The 22306-nt window shown below is 35.0% G+C and overlaps 1 protein-coding gene across 1 annotated transcript in view; it reads right to left on the minus strand.

Moving 5' to 3' along the window:
* The window catches only part of CCDC141 (coiled-coil domain containing 141), a gene marked incomplete at both ends in the record, with an annotated part of 89450 nt that overhangs the window by 33917 nt on the left and 33227 nt on the right, over positions 1 to 22306 (minus strand). The window contains 2 exons of the mRNA XM_082483731.1: positions 4579 to 4751; positions 12462 to 12656. Coding sequence (XP_082339857.1) covers positions 4579 to 4751; positions 12462 to 12656 — 368 coding nt within the window. The remainder of the gene's footprint in view (positions 1 to 4578; positions 4752 to 12461; positions 12657 to 22306) is intronic.

Consider the following 22306-nt stretch of genomic DNA (forward strand, 5'->3'; position numbering starts at 1 on the left):
ATGTTCAAAATAAGTTTTTCATTACTTTAGTTTCATCTGAAATGTATGTTAATACAGGTACTTAGTCAAGGTTTCCACCTTTGTCCTCTAAAATGAAAGGAAATTTTCTCCTCACTTCAGATCAGGTTCAGAGAGATAAATTCTGTAACCTCAAGGAAAAATCTTATTCTACACTACTGACATGAATTACAGTGTTAATAGACTATTCTGTTTGAATCTGATCCAAGAATTGGTCACAAAGAGAAATCAAATTTTAAGTTTTTTTCAGGGAGTAGGTGGTTTCAAATTATGTAAATTACTCTTTCCAAAATTAGCAACCTGTTAGTTTATGCTTAAATTCTAAAAATGTCACTCCACTATTTCAGTACTCCTTAAAAAGAGGTATGTTTAAAAACTTCTACTAGCACCAGTCCTTTAAATAAAAAAAGCCATAAGAAAACCAGATTTATAGTTTTTTAAATGATAATTTAGATCTCAATAAAGTGTTTGGTTTCTTATGAGTTAACATAATAAATTTATAACAGCTGTAAAATAAAGACAGTTCTTACACTCAGGCTAGATAATTGGCTGGCAAAGTAACAAGTGTCCTCTTACGGACAAAACTTACTGATTGTATATTTTTCTTAGAATTAATACATACAAGTTTTTGCTCCTCCTGTTTTTTTTAGCTGGTTTTAATTTAAAAATGTGAGAGCTCAAAAATCAGACTTACCAATATTTTCATTTTGAAACATTCTAGGATTAAAAGAATGAACTGCCTTCTGTCACTTTTCTAGAATCTATTCCTTTTCCAACGTAAACATTTTCAGCATTTTCATTTATTTGGATTATCTTTTGGCATAGGGCTGAAATATGCCTCAAGAAGATTTGAAAGTAGGACAGAATTACCATAATATTTCTCCATTTTTATCATGAGTTGGATTTCCAATTATGCCACTGAAGTCAGTGCCACTAGCCTTAGACATAGTCCTCCCTCAACGTGAGGGTATCAGTATTAGATTTGTAAATCAAACTACTAGAGCTGTCTTATCATATCCATACAAACTGCCTGGCTTATTTTTGGGTGTTTTAAAAATGAAAATAATGAAACAATGTGGATACAGAAATCCACATATGTTTTCATTCTCTTAATGCTCAAGTCCTCTATCTTCTCTCAGTGCATTTAAACCAGTACTACACATGGCAGCCACTTTGATACTGCATTAAAAATGCATTTTCCAGTATCCTCATTCAGAAGATACAGTCCAATCCAGTGCATCATCTCATCAAAATCGACAGTGTCACATGACCTGAGCAACGTCAGAGAATTCCTTCTTTTTGTTAACAAATATACAGTCTGAAAACCTGGAGATTCTGGCTTCTTTTTTAAAACTATTTAAGTCATGAAAGTAGGAGAGAATGCAATACCTTCTCTATCACAAATGTTGAAGGAAATATAAAATTACTGTGCTCCAACGACTCCTTCAGGAAGCTGGCAGCTATTTTCAAATCTACATAAAATTCTACTTGCTGCCAGCTAGTTCAAGAATCCTACCAGACTGCAAACACTTCACAGCTATGTATCTTATTGTCAGATCATGCTTCCTTGTCTGTCTTATGGCAAAGAAGATTTTCAAAAAGACACCTGAAATTTTCACATCCACACCCTTTACCACCTTCACATGGTGACTGCCCATGTCCCTCAGGATTTCCAGTCTGGTTAGATAAAGGAAATGGGAAGTCTGTGAGGGCAGTTAAGACTACAAATAAATTGTGCAATAAGGGGAACAAAGCAGTCATCAGGATTTAGTCTGGATAGGAGTTCTGTTTTCTGTCCAAATCTTCCTCCTTTGACCCTCAGCTGTTCATACAAATGTTGTTGTGCCCTGTAGGTTAATCACTGGGCCAGCATTTAAGGATAGCACAGTGGCTTCTACCTGACAAAGAGAGCCCTCCCTCTTTCCTCTTCCAAACCACGAATATTTTGGGGGAAAATTAATATTCTAGACTATAATACCTTAGCACGTTTGCTGACAGAACTCACTCCGACACCATTACTAGGCTTATGAGCTGGCTGGGAGAATTCTGGATATCTCCTAAAGCCACGGGCTAGGCAAAAAAACCCCGAGGCTTCTCTTGGTGTACAAAAAGTTGAATGCAAGTCGCTATAATCCTTGTGGCATTGAGGACTAGCCCCATGCTGAGTTGCATCTGGAAAAGACTAGCCAGCATTTTACTCCCCTCTGTTAAGGGCTTGTGAAACTGCACCTGGAGGCCAGTTTGTCCAGTTTGGTCCCCACAGCACAAGACAGAGAGAAGCTGAAGTTAATTGCGTAGACACCACCAAGATGTGGAGACCGGAGTACATGATATACAAGGGGGTGCTGAAGGAACTCTGTTCAGAGTAGAGAAGAGGTGAAGAGGTGATTTAATTGCTGTCTCTCATTATCTATGAGGAAGTGGGGTTATGCAAATGTCAGTATTGGAGTCTTTTCAACGGTGTACAGCAAAAGGCAATGCTCACAAGTAGCAGCAACAGAAATCTTGGCTAGCTTAAAGAAAAACATACTTCACAAGGAGAGTGCTTAAGCACTAGAACAGGCTGCCCAGAGAAGCTATAGAATCTCCATACTTGGAGATATTCAAAATTTGGCCCTAAGCAACCTAATATAACTGACAGGTTTTGAGAAAGGGATTGCACCAAGTGATCTCCAGGGTTCCTTGCCAGTTTAAATTATTCCATGATTGCAATCCTCAAGCCCATGCCTAGGAATATAAAGTGTTCCACCTGCACAGAAGTACTAGCTCTACTTATTGAAATACATGGCAAACTCATTAAATTCGGGCAACGAGGCCTGAAAGCAGCAGGGAAAAACTGAAAAGCTGTAATATTCTGTGTTTGCTTTTTTAGAAAGGGACTTATTTATTTTTATGGTGCAAGTAGACATTTAACATATTTGAGAGCCTGGGATCTTTCATTGCTCTTTAGAAACTGCAAAACACATTTCTAGTGAGATTGCCTATTGACATTGTTTTAAGTTTCATGTTCCTTCTCTAAATCACTGCTGCTTCAGCTGTAATGCTTTGCCATTTTTTAAATTATAATGTCTTCTAGGCAGAAATCTTACCTTCTTTATTTATTTATAGAGTATCTTAAGCAGCGCTTTGGCACATAGGAGATCTGCCTGTGGCATTACCTGTTTTTATTGAGTTTCACCAGAAATGACTGACAGGATTATTTTTACAAATTCATCTCATTCTTTTTGATATGTACCGATGATTTCTTACTATCCCACTCCTGATTTGGACTGTTTAAATGTTTTTTAAAAACTCTTAATAAGGAAGAAGAAAATTAATGACTTGTTATTTTAGGGATGCATTCTATCAAGGTCTTTAGCGTTCCTAACATTAATCAATGCTGTGCAGACATAATTTGAAACTCAACATCTGCTTCTGTTGAGGTAATGTCAAACAGAACATCAAGTCCTAGAGAACAGCAGCGTGCATTCTGGAATTACGACTGGTTTAGGAATCTAAGTTTCACTGAGGAATATGCTTTTGTTTCCATTTAATTAAAATATCAGGAGATGTTGAGGCAGTAACGATAACTGTAAAGCCAGCTGCTTACATTACTAAAGCAACTTTCTGTTTGAATTTTCTATTTTATCCCTCTGCTGGGCTCAAGCTTATTACATCTGGGGTGACAGGTGAAGGCACTTTAGATAAGACTTTCATTTAATCTTATGACCTTGCAAAAAAGTTTATCTAGACCTTCAATTGCTATGTTGAAGTAAAGCTATTCAAAGTTCAGGAATAATTAAGGACATAAGCATGTAATGGGAAGATAGAGCTAAGCTGACCACTAGCCAACCATCAGCCATGGTCATCTGCTCTGTCTTTGAAGCACAACTCATTAGTATAAACAGTCTTCATTGTTATTGCACCAGTCTCCTACTAACACCTGAAAAGTAGGAGATACTAAGCCACTAGGACTGATTCTAAACTAAGTCATGCTTTACATCAGTGTAAAAATCATATCTGTGGAGTACATAACCACTATAATTAACACAAGCTTTGGAAGCAAAAAAAAGTTATTTCATTCATGAATTAAAACGACTAAGAAGTGGAGAAACTTCCATATTTTCTGCACTTGGCTTAACACTTGTATTTTTGTCTTGCATCAAATCACATTCTAATTGCTATAATGATGACCTTCAAAAAGGTCCAAAAGGATTATGCTGGGCAGCAGGGAGTGCTCATAACCATTGATATTTTAATTTTCATTTACGTATATTTACTTTTCCAAAATGTTAATTAAACCATTGTTTCTGAACACTGCCCTAACATACCAATTCCACTGTTTGACACCACTCTTACAAGTAACATGTACTATTCCTAAAGATTTTTGTTAAAGAGATTGGTTTGTATAAGTACCAACAGATAAGTATAGTAAAAACATTGAGTTTCAGGTCATTTAAATGCACACCTACTTAGTTAGCTACACTGGCTCTAAATGCAGTCTGATTCTAACTAGTTGAGTTATAAAGCAACAGGGAAATATGGAGAAATGCAGCAGATAGGCAAAAATGGAGGGAATACCTGTGAGAATCTGCTTTATTAACTAAAGTTTGTCCTTTTTGCAAGGTAGTCGTTGTGCAGCCTTTAATTCCTTCCTGTAATTCCTCATACTTCGTTATCAAGATAGGCACATGTAAGCCCTCTGAATTAAAGATTTTAATGTAATTCTCAATACCTTCAAGACTATCAAGTACCTGCAAAAGAAAAAAAAGCATCTGTTGTCAATATTTCACTGAAAAATGAACGTATATATTCTTTTACATCAACAGACATTTAGTATTTAACGTATATTCAGAAGTGAAAAGCAATATTGTAATTTAGGGCCTGACTTTGCAGGTCACAGAAGAACAGAGGTATAATTCAACAAAAGTCAATGTAAGTATGGGCCCAAAAAATCATAATTAGTCTTTGAATTTAAGTGTTCGATTTTTTCAGCCAGGCCAATTTGGCATACTGAAGCAGAACCAAAATAACAAGAGTAATACAGTGCATTAGTAAAGTTCTATTGAAGCACACTCTTAAAGATTTTTACCAAAATTATTCTTCTTTTTGATGTTTTAAATATATCAAATGTATATCCAACAGGTAAATTATAATTAAATATATTTTTAGTTAAAAGGTAAATTTTTATTTTGTAAACATGCAGCTTTGGTTTTGTTATATCTATTCTCTGTTTTCCTTTAGTGCAAGCAGAAGTTTCTCATTCAGATACCAAAAAAAAAGTGACAAAAATATTCTGAAGAGACTCCTGTCTTTTCAGGCGGAGTAAGGGCAACATTGCACTACTCCATGATTACAGATAATAAATACTGAGTTACAGTCTGAAAATACATTGCTCTCTAAGCCTCTGTTCATCACTGAAGAATTCTGAGAGACAACAAAAGTATATACATGTTAAAATGCTATCCTTAATAATGTGAACTTTAAAATTACTACATCAGAAGAGCAAAAGAACTTTGAGGCAGACTGAATTTTACTTTAAAGACTTTTGCGAGGATTTAAATTCATAAAAAGTTGAAAAGTGAAAATTCAATGAGATTCTCAGGGGACAATATGATCCAGCTTGCTAAAGCATATTACATATGAACCAGGAACATATATTGCTGACTCAAAGTAGCAAGGAGGGAGGAATGAACTCTCTCAAACAACTGAAATATATGTAAAAGAAATGAAGAAAAAGAAAAGGGGATGAGCAGAAGTAATTCAACTTTTATACACGATGGATTAAAATAGGACATACGATTTTATTGCCTCTGCCAGGTTATTTTCCCTTGCAGAATAAAGGATTCAGCATTAAAAAAAAAAAAAAAAAAAGCTATCCTTACAAAGAAAGTTTTCTACGAACAAGAACACTCCATCAGTGGAGAAGTGTAATTGAAGGTATCCAGCAAGGACTTTTCCTAAAACATTAAGTCCTTTTAGTCATCACTAAATATAAAAAAGGCCATATGCTTCAGATCAAGACAGGAATTACAATCATCTTTGAAAACTCACACATTCAGGGACCTATATGAATCTCAAAGATTTTTTCTGTAAATAGAGACCGTTCGCATGAACTCATGAACTAAGTGAAGTGTGTTTATTTTGTGGGATATGTGCTGTACAATGAATTCCAGTCTTCAGGACCAAATAACTTGAAGAGTCATAGGAAACTTATAAAGTGTTCAAGAATGATTATGGATTTATAAGCATTTCAGAAGCAGTTAACCACTCAGCCAGACTTATTACAAGTATTACTAGTTAGCATATTTAACTAGGTAAGCAACAAATGTAAGAATGTGTTTTGAGTCTTGCTGAAAAGCAATAGGGAAATTTAAAATGAATAAACCTAAAAGGTATATATTGCTGCCATTGCTATGGTCAAAGAGCAACATGAGCAGAATGGCAACTGCACAAGAGACTATTTAGAAGAGAACAGGGATGGATTAAAAAAAAAAATAATTAAAAATCATGTATTCTCTGCACCTTCTCTTCCTAAACTTATCTGAGTGCCTTGCATGTTCAACAATCCGCACCTTCAAGGATGATAGACAACTTCATTGGGTCGAATTGCCTGCATTCTCAGTGCTGTTGCTACTTCGATCAATTAGGTCTGCTACCACAAGCAAAGATTTATGATTCCTCATGTTCAATTTCAGTTCCAAGTAGGAAGCCTGGTTACAGCAAGGTATTATCTGGATTGATTTTTTTTCCATAGCAGCTGCTGCAGTCACTGGTAGCTCTATACCCTTCCTATTCTGCTCAGAATAGCAATATCAAGCCCTAATTTCAGACTTTCAAGAGCTCAACCAAATCAACATTAAGCAATCCACACAAAGCCAGCCTTCTACTTCTATCTTAGACTCTCTTCAAGAATTAGCATGTGTGTATATCTCCAATTCTTTTTTTATAACGCAAGTATATTATGGCATAGACAAGAGAATATGAGGAGGAAAGCATCATGTCTACATGCAACTGTGGTACCAGATCATAAATTAAATGATATGGTTTTAAGATTGTATCACTTGATCTATCAGCTGAATGCTTTGCAACGTATATAATCACAAGTGAAAGATATAGGAGAGTTATAATTAGTGATCTAAAAGCTTAACACTAATGACAGGGGTTGTTTCTTTTTCATTTCAACATGGAAGATTAGTAGAGAAAAACAATAGTTATGCTAGCAAAAATGACAAAAGCCTTACAAGCTGTAATTAAAATTAATACCACTATGCTGAAGATAACACGGGCACAACTCCTACGAGCAGAAATAATATCCCTCTTTCACGAACATTTTGGGCATTTCCTGCTATTAAGAAAAACACTTCGTAATAAAACCAAATGTCATTCAAAAGAGGTTTCAATATTTCTCTCTAAATTTCCTTGTTAATGGTTACCTTGGCCATTCTTCTTGATTGGGTTCCATTTTAAGTAATTTTTAAAAAGCAACAAAAACCATGCAATGCTTATTTCCCAGTCTGTTTGGTTTTGTAGTTGTGTACAAAGAGAACATGAATGGTGAATTCTGTTGTGGTTCTTTTTTTTTTTTCCCCCACTATAATTCTTTGATTTTGTTTTAGTTCTATTTTAGTTCAGTCTGTCTTCCTCATCCACTTATCATAGTTTTGAGATCTTTTCAAGGAAAAAAAAGATACCTCTTTACATCCTCTGCTTCTCTACTGTCATCTGGCTCCATATAGTTCACACTTGTTTTCAAGGTCCTGTGCCTGTTCAATTGTTTCTCTGTAGTTGCTTATGCTTTACTAATTACCAAGATCAAAAGAAAGTAAGGGATTTTTCAGCAAGGCTTCTACTCAGCAATATAGACCTATATTTATTTATTTATTTTTACCAATACAGGATGTTATCACCACGAAATCATTGACTAATGACATATACAAACCTGAAAATTCTATTAACAAGGAAAAATAGTGTCTAGAAGTTTCACTGGATCATGCAGAGGTCTATATTGCAATCCCCACAGCTCCATGCCGAGAATGCTCTTCCTCTATTCCCTCTGCATATTCACTTTAAAGCTAGTTACTGTCTATACTATCTTGAATGAATTTTAAAAAAAAGCCTTTTTATTTACTTAAAGCTATAGAAATGAATGTTTTCAAGCTTTTTGCCGTACCAAAGCAATCTCAGACTATTCCGCATGTCATTTCTAAGGTATTCTCAGAAGATAGCTACACAGAGATTCCCCTGCAGAAAGTCAAACTGAAGGTAACTACACAGATTTAGAAATGGATTGATATTTAAAGGAAAGCTTAGCAAGGCATGTACATGATTACAAGAGAGTCAAGGAGCCAAAAGAGCCAAGGAGCTTGCATACATGCAGAAAAATATTACTTAATGCAGCCAAAATGTACACTTAAGAGCTTAGAGCACAAACACCACGCAAGTGTTATACTTCTGTGTTTTTTGGTTTCCCAAATTCATTAAAAATTAAAATGACAATGAGATACTCAAAGTCTAAAAGACAACTAATACTCTTTCTTTTTTTCATTTGCCCTTTACATGTATAGAGAGTCCGGAGGTTCGGATATGCCCTGAGAAAAGCTAAAAATGTCTTTTTTTCTGAACTATAGTAACTCTAGTGTTTTTTTCATTCTTACACATAACAGGCGTAACAGCATGCTGCGGAGACACACCTGCTCTAGTGCTTTCTTCAGCAGGTACTTCTACAAAGCACAGCCCTGTATTCTGAAAAGATGCTACCTTTATTTTCAAAGCAATAGACATATATTTGCACAGCTCCTTGTCCACACTAGAAGGGGGTTGACTGTTACCCGTCTTAGATTCCTTATTATAAATGAAATCAAGAAAGATCAGTCTTATTGGAGCAAAAGATATCTCTCACTTTAAGGGTCTGTAAATAATTTCAACGCGAAGTATTTCTTACATGTTAAAAAAATATCGAAGGAACGTAGTACAGGTTGAAGACAAACGTGATTACAGCTCCACCTGGTGCTCAAAACAAAAATTAGTGCAGGAAAAGTCCTAAAGTGGTTTTTCAGCACGTTTAATAGAGCTATGAAGATTGTTGGAGCTATCCTTGGAAATTATGTGTTTTTAAAGCTTCTACAAACGATCTGTAAACAATATGCTTACAAAAAGACCATTTGGCCTTTCTACACCTTAAAATACAAACTTTTCTGACTAGTCTTCTAACTAAATGGTTTTGGAAAAGAGTTTGTGTTACTAATACTACTTGATGTATGTGCCCTTGAAGAACGAGCTTGTTGTAAAATGGAAACATATATTTCACATTTTAAATTTGGTCTTTAATGTTGAGCTTTGTCTTTTCAGAGGAAAATTTTTACATGTAGCTCCTTATTTTCAAAATTTTCAAAGACTTAAAACTCAGTGGGACACCTTCAGATAGCAGAGTCTGATTGCTTAGTATTTCAAAAAAGCACAGAAACCCATTTTCTTTAACTTCAGTGTGAAGGGCAGCTGGCTAAAGACCTAATGTTTCAAAAGCTCTGTGACCCAAATCAAGGCAATGAAACTCAGAACCCGTTTTTTAAAAAAGAGCTCTCTGATCTGGTAGCACGCACCTGGCAAAGGTTTGAGTAAGTTCTCTACTCACATCAAGGAATGATGAGATAGAGGGATGTTTGCTTAATCCTTCTGCTCTAACTCAAATAAATTTCTTTTAAAAAAATGTTGTGTATTAATACTAGAAAGTAATAACAGAACTGACTTTTATTACATGGTAAGCCAAACAAATTACTAAATTATTTCTTGCTTTACCTAAAGGATATGATCAAGTTTGCAGTTATGAAAAATTAAATACAACTGTGGTAAATTGTTCCAATAGCTCATTTCTTCACTGTGTAAAAAATATAATACTAGTCGGAATTTGTCAAAATTTGACATCTGTCTGTGGATTTTGTTGTCTGCTGGATAGAAAAATCATATGCTATTAAAATTTCCTTGCCCATATAGGTGCTTACAAATTGCCTGTCTTCGTTACCTACTACTCTTACATAAATTACAAATATTATAAACGGAAAAATACCAGCAATCAATCCACAGTTCTCCACTGGAAGCTCATCTGTTGATAAAAATCCCTACATGTTTTCCCATTTTAAGGTTTAAACCAGATTTGGCTCTCACTCAGCTTAAAGTGGCTTGAGGATTTTGTATTATTCACTTTCACCATGAATACAAGAAATAGGAATAACATAACCTTACAGAAGTCTGTTATAACACTATTTCCACCTTTGTTGATCTTCATTTGGTCTTCTTATAGAAGCCTATTTTTAACCTGACACATATCAATGGATTTAAACTAATGATATCAAGCACCCTCAATTCTTTATTAATCAACTCTTCTATCAGCTGTTCCCATGAGTTTGCCCAACCCTGACTTGAGGTTGAAAACTTTAATTGTGCCATCCTCTTCCCACATCAACATTCTAACCTTTTCGGGGGAAATTCAGAGTTTTCAAGATTTTACAGCACTACTTAAGAGGGGAAAAATCTTCTTACTCAACTTATTTTTCATGTCTCCAATGAGTTTCTAGAAGACAGTACGAGTTAGTGCCAAATTAGCATCCAAATAGGGTTTTGATTTTTATTATATTGGCACACATCCACTGCAAACTGGATTATAACCATTTTGCTCATACCAAGGAAAACTGTTCAGAGGATCATTATTTTTGGAAAGACTAATTCCAAATTCAATCTAGTCTCTCAAAAGAAAAACTCAGAAGCAGTACAAGTGAATACACTTTCAGTAACCAGCCTATAAATATTTTAGATTTAACTGGGAGCATTTTGCAGCAAAGAATAGGCACTGGATTCCTGAAGACTCATTTTTTTTTTCACATAAGTGCACACTTGCATCATTTTAATTCTACTTGACTGAATGTGGCTGAATCTCAAGTAATTTCTATTATACCTATTATTCCATTATTATTTTAGTCCTTTCTACATGCGTTTCCTTGACTGTATTGCACTCCTATATGGCAATTTTTTCAGTATTTTTATTTCAGTCTTTTTTCTTTACTTGCATAACATTTTACAACATTTCTGTTACTGAAGATCTATTGAAATTCCCCATTGAATCAGTTTAATTTAAAAATTCATGATCTATTTTTAACCGCAATTAAGTGCTAACCTGTAATATCATAGAATTTGAAAAAAAAAAAAAAACAAACCAAAAACATTTTAGTCCTTGAGCCAGTACAAGTATCAAAAGCAATCTAGCCCACATATGACTGCATGATGACTAGTCTGGGACAACTTCAGAAGATGACTGAAGAAAAAACAAAATCTGATATTTTTGTTTTGGGATAGGGATTTGAAGAGAAAGTCTACAAGACTCTTCTTTTTCATGCTCGCATTAGAGTCAATGAAGAAAAAGAAAAGAAATGGTGAACAGAACTCTTGAAAGTGTATTAAAGTATTGAAGTATAATAAACAGCTTATATTATAGAGGAAAAAAGTATTGTAAGCAGGATGTAACAAAAATTACTGACCATATTTATGAAAATAATTTTCATATAAGTAGTATTACCAGACTCGATGTTTGAAAAAGCAAAAATTCCGTTTTAAAGTATTAATTTTTTTTTGGTCGTCAGTGATTTACACATTCTCATCACATAATATTAGGAAGAAACAGTAAATTAAACAGACATACTAATCAAGGCTGCTCGTACCCAAACACAACCCACACAAAACAAGCAATGTATAGAATTCAGTAGACAGGTAGGCACCTCTTAGCCTTCCCCTGTGAGAGCTGCAAGAATCCAACTCTGGAATCTGAATCATTGCTTCTCCACAAAGCATGTCAGTGATGGAAATTATTGCCTACACATTATCTTACTGACCTCAGTATAGGTGTGGGTTTTAATTCATCATTTGTGCTGTGACTAAGGGAGTTTTCTTCTTTTTTTTAACCAGCCACTTTGGTGTTACATCATGCCTAGACCGTTTAGTATATTACATGCCCAGTATGAGGAATTGTATATTGACCTTGATTTTTCTCATGTCTGCCACTGTGGAGACCACTGCAAGTATAGATATAATTTCTGATATCCATACTAGCCTGTAACAGTTTGGGTATTTTAGAGCAGTTCCTGTATTGTCATGCAGCATTAAATCATCATGATAGACCCCATGATCTTAAAACCCAATTTTGGGCAGATAATATTTCCTAAATACCTTATTTTGGAAACCAAGTGCTCTTTTCAATATACTTTGTTAAAAAAATGCTTTTTAAAATGTGTTTGCCATTTTGGATAGAAGTTTGAGGTGAAAGGTCATATTAAAGGGTAATCAGATTTGTATTTTTCCATTCCAAATTATTTAGCAAACTCGGTTTGCATAATCCCACATATATCAGCCTTCGAGAGCACACTGACAGTTGTATTATCAGATTATTATTACTACAGACTTGGCTTCTTACCAACCTTGCCAGCAGTACGAAAAAAGTCATTGGCCTCTTGTAGCAGGGCTTTCCTTTCTTCCATACGGAAGCACACTTCTTCTCGCAACAGACAGATTTTCTGATTTGAAAATTTTAGATGTTCTTTTTCTGTATAGTCCTCCGAAAGTAAGATCTTAAGTGCTTCAGCTTCCAGTTGTTCCACAGTGGAATTCCATTCCTAACAGGAAAAATACCATTTTAAACAACTCCACATAGAAAAACAAAATACCCGCACGATAATGATATGAATACTGAAAAACATGTATCACATTTATCGGCCTGAAAGTTATGACCATTTTAAAAAGTATTTCTACTAGGAGGGATTTCTCAGCAAATTATGGTTTTTGTGACAGAATTTTGAGTGGTGGCATTCTTCACGTGTTCTTTGACATCGTTCCACAGACAGAAGTAACAGTTACCAGTGTGTCTGCTGGGAAAAAAAAATTGTCTGGATAACATAAAGACAAGAAACTTCTACTGGGTAAGACCACACTCTCATGGCAAACAGCCCCTTAAGCCCAACTATTTAACCAAGAACAAATTAAAACATTGCCTATATAACAGCTGCTTCCAGTGAGACAATTTCTGCTGAGAGCTGTCAGGTAATCAATTAAATGAAATGACTCTCCCTTACAGTGAGGTGTGCTATCATCCTTGACCCTCTCCATTGTAAGTATTCCCCGATTCCCTAAACAAAAACAGAAGTCGGTTCAAAGCAGGCCTCTGCCTCATCTGACCATGAACCTTCCTACTAAGAATGACAGATAGAAGAGATGCTGTAAAAAGGAAGATCATATTTCAGCATTTCAAGCCACGGAGTCAGAAATATTATTGACACTTAACTGAGCTAGGCATATAAAACTAGGGTGCTTTAAATGAATTCAGTTGAATCAGTACAAGTTTGCATGTAGATATTTTGCCTACATGGCACCACTTGGAAGCATATTTAGCTAATTGGAACTGTTTGTCTATTTGACTCCTATTTCTTTCTTCAACAATTCATACTGAACTGACTTGTGCTTCTAGTGTACTCACCCAAATTATACATCAAATTTAGGGATTAAACCTTCACAAACAAAACTTTTTTCCCTACATTTTTTTTAGCTGTGATAAATGCTATTACAGTATTCAGTCCTGCTATCTTCTTTAGGTTATAAAGGGGTATTGAAAGGCATATCAGACTAGATGATAGCCCAAACAGAAAGGAGATTTACTTTAAGAGAGTCAAAAGAAAACACCATTTCATCTCTTCCTGTCTTGCAACTACTGCTTTGATGCTCAGTTGCTTCTTTGTTTTTGCTGTGTTTTTACAGAAAAAACTATAAAAGAATAAAACTGTTACACAGTGTACTTTATCCTTGCTGTGCTTGTCAACACTTAAAATTGGTGCCTTATTATGCTGTTCAAAACAAAAGGAGCATCGGATACTATACTGCAATTTCCCATGCCTTAGGTAGCATATTTCCTCCACTTTTTCTGGTAAATAAGAGAAGAACCTTTTTGAAATTCATTTAGTATTTCCTTCCCTAGATTTGTATCAAATGTCTGTTAAAGCAGACAGAAAAATATTTAAAAATAAGAATTTTTTTCATTATAACACTCCAAAATGTGCATATGGCACAACAAGATTACAGGGCAGGTTCTTTTATTTTCAGCATGCTTAAAGAACATTAGCCTCACATTTGCTGGGTTGTTGTTGGTTTTTTTTTTAGATAATTTATTGCTAGTGAAGGATGCTCTTTTGGAAGTTTTCCTGGAAGTAGTAATCTGGTTAATCACAGATCTTTCGCAAAAGCAGCAATTCTAATTCCCTCACAGTGAACCATCACATGGCTTTATCCTTCTCTGAAGTACAGAAAGTGGTAGTAGTCCTATTTTGATCTCTGTAGTTTAGTGCGTTCCTTTTCTGACATTGTCCATTGTTGTGACAATAACTGGTACGGTAAAATCACTTGTTGAAAGAGTTCAGCAACTTATTTTACGTAGAATTCTCCGCCAGATGCAGTTATCTCTCCCAGCCTATTGGTATGGACTAGATCTGGACCAACAAGTAACAAGTGAGAGACAGCCTGCAGTTCCCAACATACTCATTGCGCAACATAGCCAAGCTTAAAGAGTACATGGCAATTCCAACGGGAAGGACTAATTTCCTTGTTGCATTCTAGATTAACTTGAACAATTCAGGAAGAAGACCTAGCATGACTCACAAGTCAGTGAAAAACAAACCTCAAAACGGAAAACACATGCATTCAGACCATGCCTGTACGTTCTTGCTATGAATTTAGGATTAATTTCTGCAGCTTCGCGGCACATGAACTAAAGCTGAAACAGAAGGTATTGACATGGGTGACAAAAGTAGTTTTAAAATATAAACAAACCCATGGAGTAAGGACTGTGATGCCTAGTGTGATGTCAATACATAGCAACGCAATAGTCGCAAAATCATGAATTACATAAAAATACCTCTAATGTCTCTCAAAAACCCAATGTATATTGTGATGAACGTTTCTGCGTTAGTCTGTGGTACTAACTGCTGCAGGTTATAACAGAGATAAATATTTTAGCAAAGTTGAGGAAAAAAAGGATGCATGTTTTATATGATAAATGAGACTAAACAAGATTTTAACAAACAAATTTTCATTAAATTAAAACGAATTTAAAAGGATATTAAAGCTTATTTAGGTATTAAGTAAGCTTTTTGAGGAGGAAAAATTTAAAAAGGACTACGTGTTAATAAAGATAAAAGGACTGCTAACACCTTCACTGACGTAGTAGAAATGTTTCAGATTACAGACTTATTTGATCAGTATCCTATTTTTGTGCAATGCAAGATATTCCTTCATCTTCAAAATTTGACAAATAGCAAAAGGAAAATTATGGCAATCCTGCTGAGTTTGTAAGTCCCTTTTGTTCTGTGGTGTATACTCTTCACCTTTTTGCCATGGAAGACCTAAGCAGCTGTAAAAATCTATAGATTTGCATTAATGCCTTATTTAGCTTTTTCATATTAAATCTACTTTTGCTTTAAACTTTTACTATAGTATTACCAATAATAGAAAAAATTTAAAAGCCAGCATAAAATAATTCAATAGCGTTAAAAGTTTCAACTAGATTATAAGTGATTTAATAAGAAAACTAATTCCACACATTTCAACAAATTTAGCTTTGTTTCATTTTGAAAAAGAAATGTGTGTCAGAATCCCAGAATTCCATCAAGAACTGTGTTCTGGTTATGCTTCAATATACCTGCACTGTATGCCTACCAAGTTGCAAACCTGTCTTGCTCATGCTAGCCCTTCTTTCTTTTCATAAGGGAACCCTTATGAAAAGCCTTCTCAGAGATTTTTCAGGTTCAGCTCTTCCACAAACAAGCACCTGAAGGTCAAATGCTGCCCACTATATTTTCTTGTATGCTTGTAAAAAATACTGCTGTTTTAGAATATCCTGCAATAAAATTGCACCACTTCCAAAGAAACCATTCAAAAAAAAAACCCCAAAAACCAAAAAAAACCAACACCCAACCAAAAACCCCCAAAACCCACCACCACATAAGTATTCCTTAAGGACATGAACTGGATGCTCTCAGCTTCCTAGTGAAATAAAAAGAGATTAACCTGGGGCATAATGAAAGCAATTTTTTTCCCCCCTTTTTTTATTATTGATAAACAGCTATAGCAAAATCTTTCTTGCTTTTTTTTTTTTGTTTTATTTTTCTTTCAAAGTAAAATAATGACCACTTCTGAGATCTGGATGCAATAATCTTCAGCCTGTACTGTTAATTAAGTGAAACCCTGCACTGTGTTACTTAATGCACTATTCCCCTTTCATAAAATCCTGTCTTTGTGTCTCTGTCCTAAGTAATATTCAGCAAGAAGGAGGATTTTGAGGATAATTGCAGTGCTATATTTATTCCATTTTACCTGAAGAACTTATCTTGGGAAAAAATAGTAAGGAGGTCTCTCCATATCCACAGTTTAATTGGCCAATTTATGAATAAGATGTGGACCCCTGACATCCAATTGTATCAGCAACACAAAGTCATCATTTTTCAATACTTGCAGCTGGAATGACTGGTACCAAATGCATTCCATGGTCAGATTGTAATAAAAAATTTCACTTATGTTTAAACATGTAGATGTTAATGAGAATTAGAAAATGACACTGCAGTTGGGAGCTTTTAATGGGGCTAATAATAATTACCCGAAAAAAGGTAAAGAAAATGCAGCTGAATATGTGCATCCTCATTTTGTTATTATATACTATTTGTATGACGGTTTAAAATAATATTTTATGCAAGAATGAAAAACGCATATTTTAATGTAACAGGAAAGGAAATTTTCTATAGTTAGCTTAGAAGCAGATACAGAAAACCAAAAAAGTCCTGAATTGTTTCAGCATATCGCAATGTGTAAATTACAATTACAGCAGTCAAGGCTAATTACAAGAAAATGACTCAACTTGTAGTGAAATGATGTCCTGTAAGAGGATTTCACTGTTACAATGTTCATAAATTTGTTTGGTACAAGATGCCCAATAGCAGCTTTTAGAAGAGGATAAATTCTGCCTTGTTTATACTGAGGCAAGCTGCTTCTCTAACCTTTCACAAAAGCTCAAAAAATCAATTTATTATAATAATTTATAATTTAAAGCATTCCATGAGCATTACACCTTGTACACTCTCTGAGGATATTAAATGTAGTTAGGCTCATTTGCTATCCAATTTGATAATTACTCGAACTTGGTTCCATTTTCTATAAAATTGCTAGCGAAAATTTCATTTTCGGCTTTCTATTTATAAGGAAATCTTTCTACACATAAAAAGCCTGTACTTTCCATCAACAGGACATACAAACTCAGTGGAAAAATCTTTGTCATTTTTTTCAGTCCTTCAGCCTTCTACATGTTAAATTCACATCAATCTCTCAGTCAGCACTAAGATACTTGTTATGCATTTTCCCTGAAAGGAACACAAAGCCTACTATTACCTTGGCTTTTCAATTTGTAGAGAAATGCTTGCGAATTCCTCTGACCTATTAAAGACACATGGCCTTGTATGTGCCTATCCTCAATGGGTCTCCTTAGCTCATATCGCTACTCTTAGCTTGTATCGCTATTCTTAGCTCGTATCGCTATTCTAACTTTTCCTCACAGTAATCTTAACCACTTGCTTTCACTATTCCTTTTGGCAAGGAAAAGGAGCTTTCTAGGTCCCTTGATTAATCAGAGGTATTTTTCAGGAGTGTTAAAACTGATGAAGTAAAATTATTGTGGTTTTAATACAAAAGTCTTGAACTTTTTCTATAAAGTAGAAATACTTATCTTGTTATTACACAACTATTGCAGGATAAATGGGATTTTTTTGGTCTATACCATAAATATTTCTTAAAAATTCTAACTTTGGATTAAAACCTGAGAAGTTGTATAAAATGGTCTTCACTAGAGTATTCTAAGGGTTAAGCTGAGAAAACATCTATTTGACTACGAAACACATCTATTTGACTTCAGATTATGATCCACACAGGAGAAAAAGTAGCATTTAAACCGCAAGCCAATTAAGTATAAAAATATGTATTTTTCAGAATATGTGATAAATTAGCCCTGTCTCTCATACTGCAAAAATGTTCACAACTGAACAACTTCTGAGCCCAACTGCTGCCTGTAATTGACGCACTGGATACATTGGTACATTGACAGTTTAGCCCCTGTGAATATTTGAAGGGCTTTTACCTTCAATAACTACATTGCAGTATAACTAATTATCAATATAATCATATCATTCCCTCCAATTTCAAATAAAACAGTGTGCACTAATAAAACTGCAAAGGATTGCGATCTGCTATGACAATTACCATATGATCTGTCTGTTGGGAAGTTCAGTGGATGACTATATCAGTGTATTTAACAGTGAGGTTTTAGAATCAACAGAAAAAAGTAATTGAAAGTCAGTCACCTCCCAGAAAATTATTGAGAGATGTTAAAAGATAATGCCAGGACAGAGAGGGACTTACCAAAAAAACCAAACCAAAACAAAAAGCCCAAACCATTAACAGAAAAATAATAGATAGAATAGGAACACTCTCTTAAGGCAGTGAGATGGCACTACAAGAAAATCAGACCATGAGAAGAACCTGATAGATGAATGTAGACTTGCATCTGCTGTGTATGAAAGATGAATGTTTAGATAAAAATAAAATTGCCCATAAAGACAATTTCTTTTTCTTTACGTGTTTTGTTCTAGCTATCAAAGTACAGGAGTGTGTTAAAACACCTGCTACGCAGGTGAAATGCAATATTGGTCAAACTCCTCAATAGAATGCTGTCTCAGAAAAGCTGGCAAGATGAGCTGGATAGCCCGAGTTTGTATCCTGCAGAGAGTGGCAAAAGGAGCATGGCCAGCCACAAAGGCCAGAGAGACACAAGAGAGCCCCAAACAGACATTTAACTGTGAAATAACTTTTCCATGTATCTAAACATTAGCTGTGAGATCTGGTAAAAAAAGCAGGTAAATACAATATTCTTGATCCTTATGTTAATGTCAACAAATAGAGCAATTAATACCACTGATAGTGATATTTAATTTGGTCATTAAGAACCATCCTAAGACCTCATTAGAGCATGTTGTTACCTAGCATGGCTACTCCAGACCCAATAAGCATGCAGATCTATAAAACAGAGAAGTACTCTCCATTTTGCCACTAATCCTTGTTAAAAGAAGGACTGGTTCCAGCATTGTTCAGTCCTGAAAAGTGGCAGAAACTAGACGAAATGTGAACAATTTAGACTACTACTTTTCTCCACCTCTAAAATTATTTGGCCACAAAGTGGTGCTAACAGTTCTCTTCTTACCATGCCAAGCACCTCCAATACACATAGAAACATATCAGCAAGAAGTTAATCAGTGCCAGCAGACATCCCCATTGGAACATGATTTCCTAAATCTGTCTCTTCTCTCAAATCTCCTCGGGGCAGGGGACCCTTTTAACATTTGACAGGGATGAGGGCTTTTTTCCCCAATTATGAATCCTTGGTTTTATCTTTGGTCTTGATTATTGTATGAGACAGCAATAATGTTTTCAGTGGTTTCACCTCTTGGCAAAGTGAGGTTCAAGATATCAACCTGAGAATGCAATAAACTATTCTCCTTTCTTCTCAGTCCAGTCACATAAATAAGGTGTTGATCCTTAGATCATTTTTAGGCCAGCCTCTGCACAATTTAAGCAAATCTTTTGTCCTGTTGGTCTTCATGCAACAATACATGTAAGTGAGTATTTTCTTTGTGTGAAACTATTCAGATACCAGAACTTTCCACTGTCTTATTCCCTGTGAGAACACTTACACCTGCTCTGCAGAAACTTTTCATCATACCCTCAAAGCTACAGTATACATACGAAATGTTACTTGGAAAGTCATTTACACTGCTTTAGATCCTAATACAGAAATCCCAAAGTAGTTTAAGATTAGTTTATCAATGTCCTTATCACTTCTAACAGAATGCCATTAGAAATTGTCGTGGCCATTCAGACAGTATGGGAAAGACACTAAGCAAAATCTACCTTTATTTTTGCAGCAAGATAAATAAAATATTTTAAAGCCGCTAATTGCTTTTTGGAAACATTCAGTTTTACTCTGAGGGAACTAGACAAATGATAGCAGACATCAGCTAGGCTCTAAGCAATGACCAAGCTACAGAAAAAGCCTGTAATTAATTAATTAATCAAGTATTGTGTAAGGTACTCCTAAGAGTTCTTCCTGAATATAAACTGAAATGTTCTTCAGAACCATTTCCATATTTCTTCATAAACTGATAAAATAGTTAACCAAACTGATAAAATTTCTGAAGACTTCTGGAAATTACATTTCGCTCTGAAATTAATGTAGTCACTTTTTTTTTTTTTTTAATTGGAACCTAACTTGGACACTAAAGGGATTCCTGAAGGGAATGTAATTCCAACTGCAAATTTAGTGTTACTAGAAAGAACTGGTATTGTATTTTTCCTATTGCTAAAGAGATTGCTTCCAATATATATATATAGTAAAAACTGGTGTCTGCTTTTCTCTTGAGAAAACATTAAAGAATCAGAGATATTAAAAAATTGCTCAATAAAATAGAGGTGGAGGGATTTTGAAGCACTAATGCAGTTAGCTTTCTTTCTACTTGAAAAGATGGGCATAATTTCTACTCAAAGATTTTCCAAATAGCACAGAATGTTACCATAGCTATGCATGGGGGGGTGGGGGGTGTTCCCCCCTCCAGTTTTCAATGTGAACCTGGCAATATTTTTATGAGAGTTTTACAGTTTTGTCACATATGACAAGTTATTGTCAAGGTATATAATGACTCTTGGTTTCAGGGAGAAAGCTAGTCCCTGGAGAAGAATCTCATATGACAAAAATCAAACAAATAGAAAATAATTCTGATGCCTCTTTACCACAAAAGTGCCCAGCAAATATCCACATGTGTGGTGATCACGTGCATGTGTATAAAATCTATGCCAAAGAGAGCTCCAAAAAGCAGAACATGTTGCATGTTTTTATAGCAGATTGTGTATAAAATTGTCAAGGTGCTCAGTGTCATTTTACAGTGATATTATCATTGTCTGCAAAGTACATTAAGTTGCACAGATGTAGCAGAGTTGTTATACATCACAATCTTCTTTTGGTCTGAATGCAACCTGAAAACATATTTTGAGATTTATAGATGTTTGCTTTACAGAAAGCTAGATGAATAGCTACTATTGTATTATTTAAATCGTTCTGTTCCTAAACATGTTCTTGCCATATTATATTTAATAATTTCAAAGGTGATTTGGAAGTAGAATATCATTGCTTAAAGTTTCCAGTTGCACAAAAAGTAGCAGAGTGCTATGTTATAATTAGAAAAGCTCAGTTACAGAGATTGAGTCCAACCATTTTTTTTGAAGTATGCTAATCTGAATAAAACAGCTACCTGTAATTTCAGATTTATCAGGAATTTTTATCATAACTGGGATGCAAAGATTGCATACTATAAAGTAGTGATCCTAGAAAACAGTATAATGCTGTGTGACCAACTGAAATGATAATTTTACAGGAAAAGTGGCTTAAGGGAATTTTGTGCATCCATGTATGGGAATTCAAAGGAAATAATATTTCTGTTTCCAGGGCTAATAAAATAATTTTTTTAACATCGTACCGTACCTAGTTCTTCCCCGGCTTTTTCTGAACTTCTGCATGGAATTAGTCAACAGCATCTCAAGCAGAATGAATACTTCACACAACAGCACTGCAGTTCCAAAATACACATGAAGTCAAAATACTTCAGATCAGCAATCGGATGCTGAAGGCCTGTGCATTGCTGAAGATTTAGGGAATTTCATGTGCAGACGTGATATATCTTACAAGCTTGTTTATGCTTAGTCTGTGAGCAAAGAGGCCAAGTTAATTTCTAGGTTGTTCTGTATTTCAGTGTATTCTAGCAGTACAGGTAAAACATTACTCTGTGCAGCGATGGCATGTAACATTAATCTCTGCTATGTAACAAATATTTACCGGAATACAGATTTGATTGTATACTTCATCTGAATTTTGAAACCAGGCTCCTCCTTTATTCTGGTCTCAACGTCTGTAGTTTAGTGCTGTAAAAATTAATGCACAAAGCCCCATAACTCAGCTTTCTGAAATATATTTGCAGTATGCGGTTCAACCTGGCCACTCTTTTTGCACATCATAAGCATAACCAACATGTTCAATAACATCCACTTCAAGAATTTCATTTCCCTCTACTAGAACATGCTGCCAGTAAGAACAGCAGAAGGCTAAAGGTAAGATGTTCTAAATTGTAGTTCACAT

Source organism: Vanellus vanellus, assembly GCF_965231255.1.
Source record: "Vanellus vanellus genome assembly, chromosome: 5".
Taxonomy (NCBI): Eukaryota; Metazoa; Chordata; class Aves; order Charadriiformes; family Charadriidae; genus Vanellus; species Vanellus vanellus.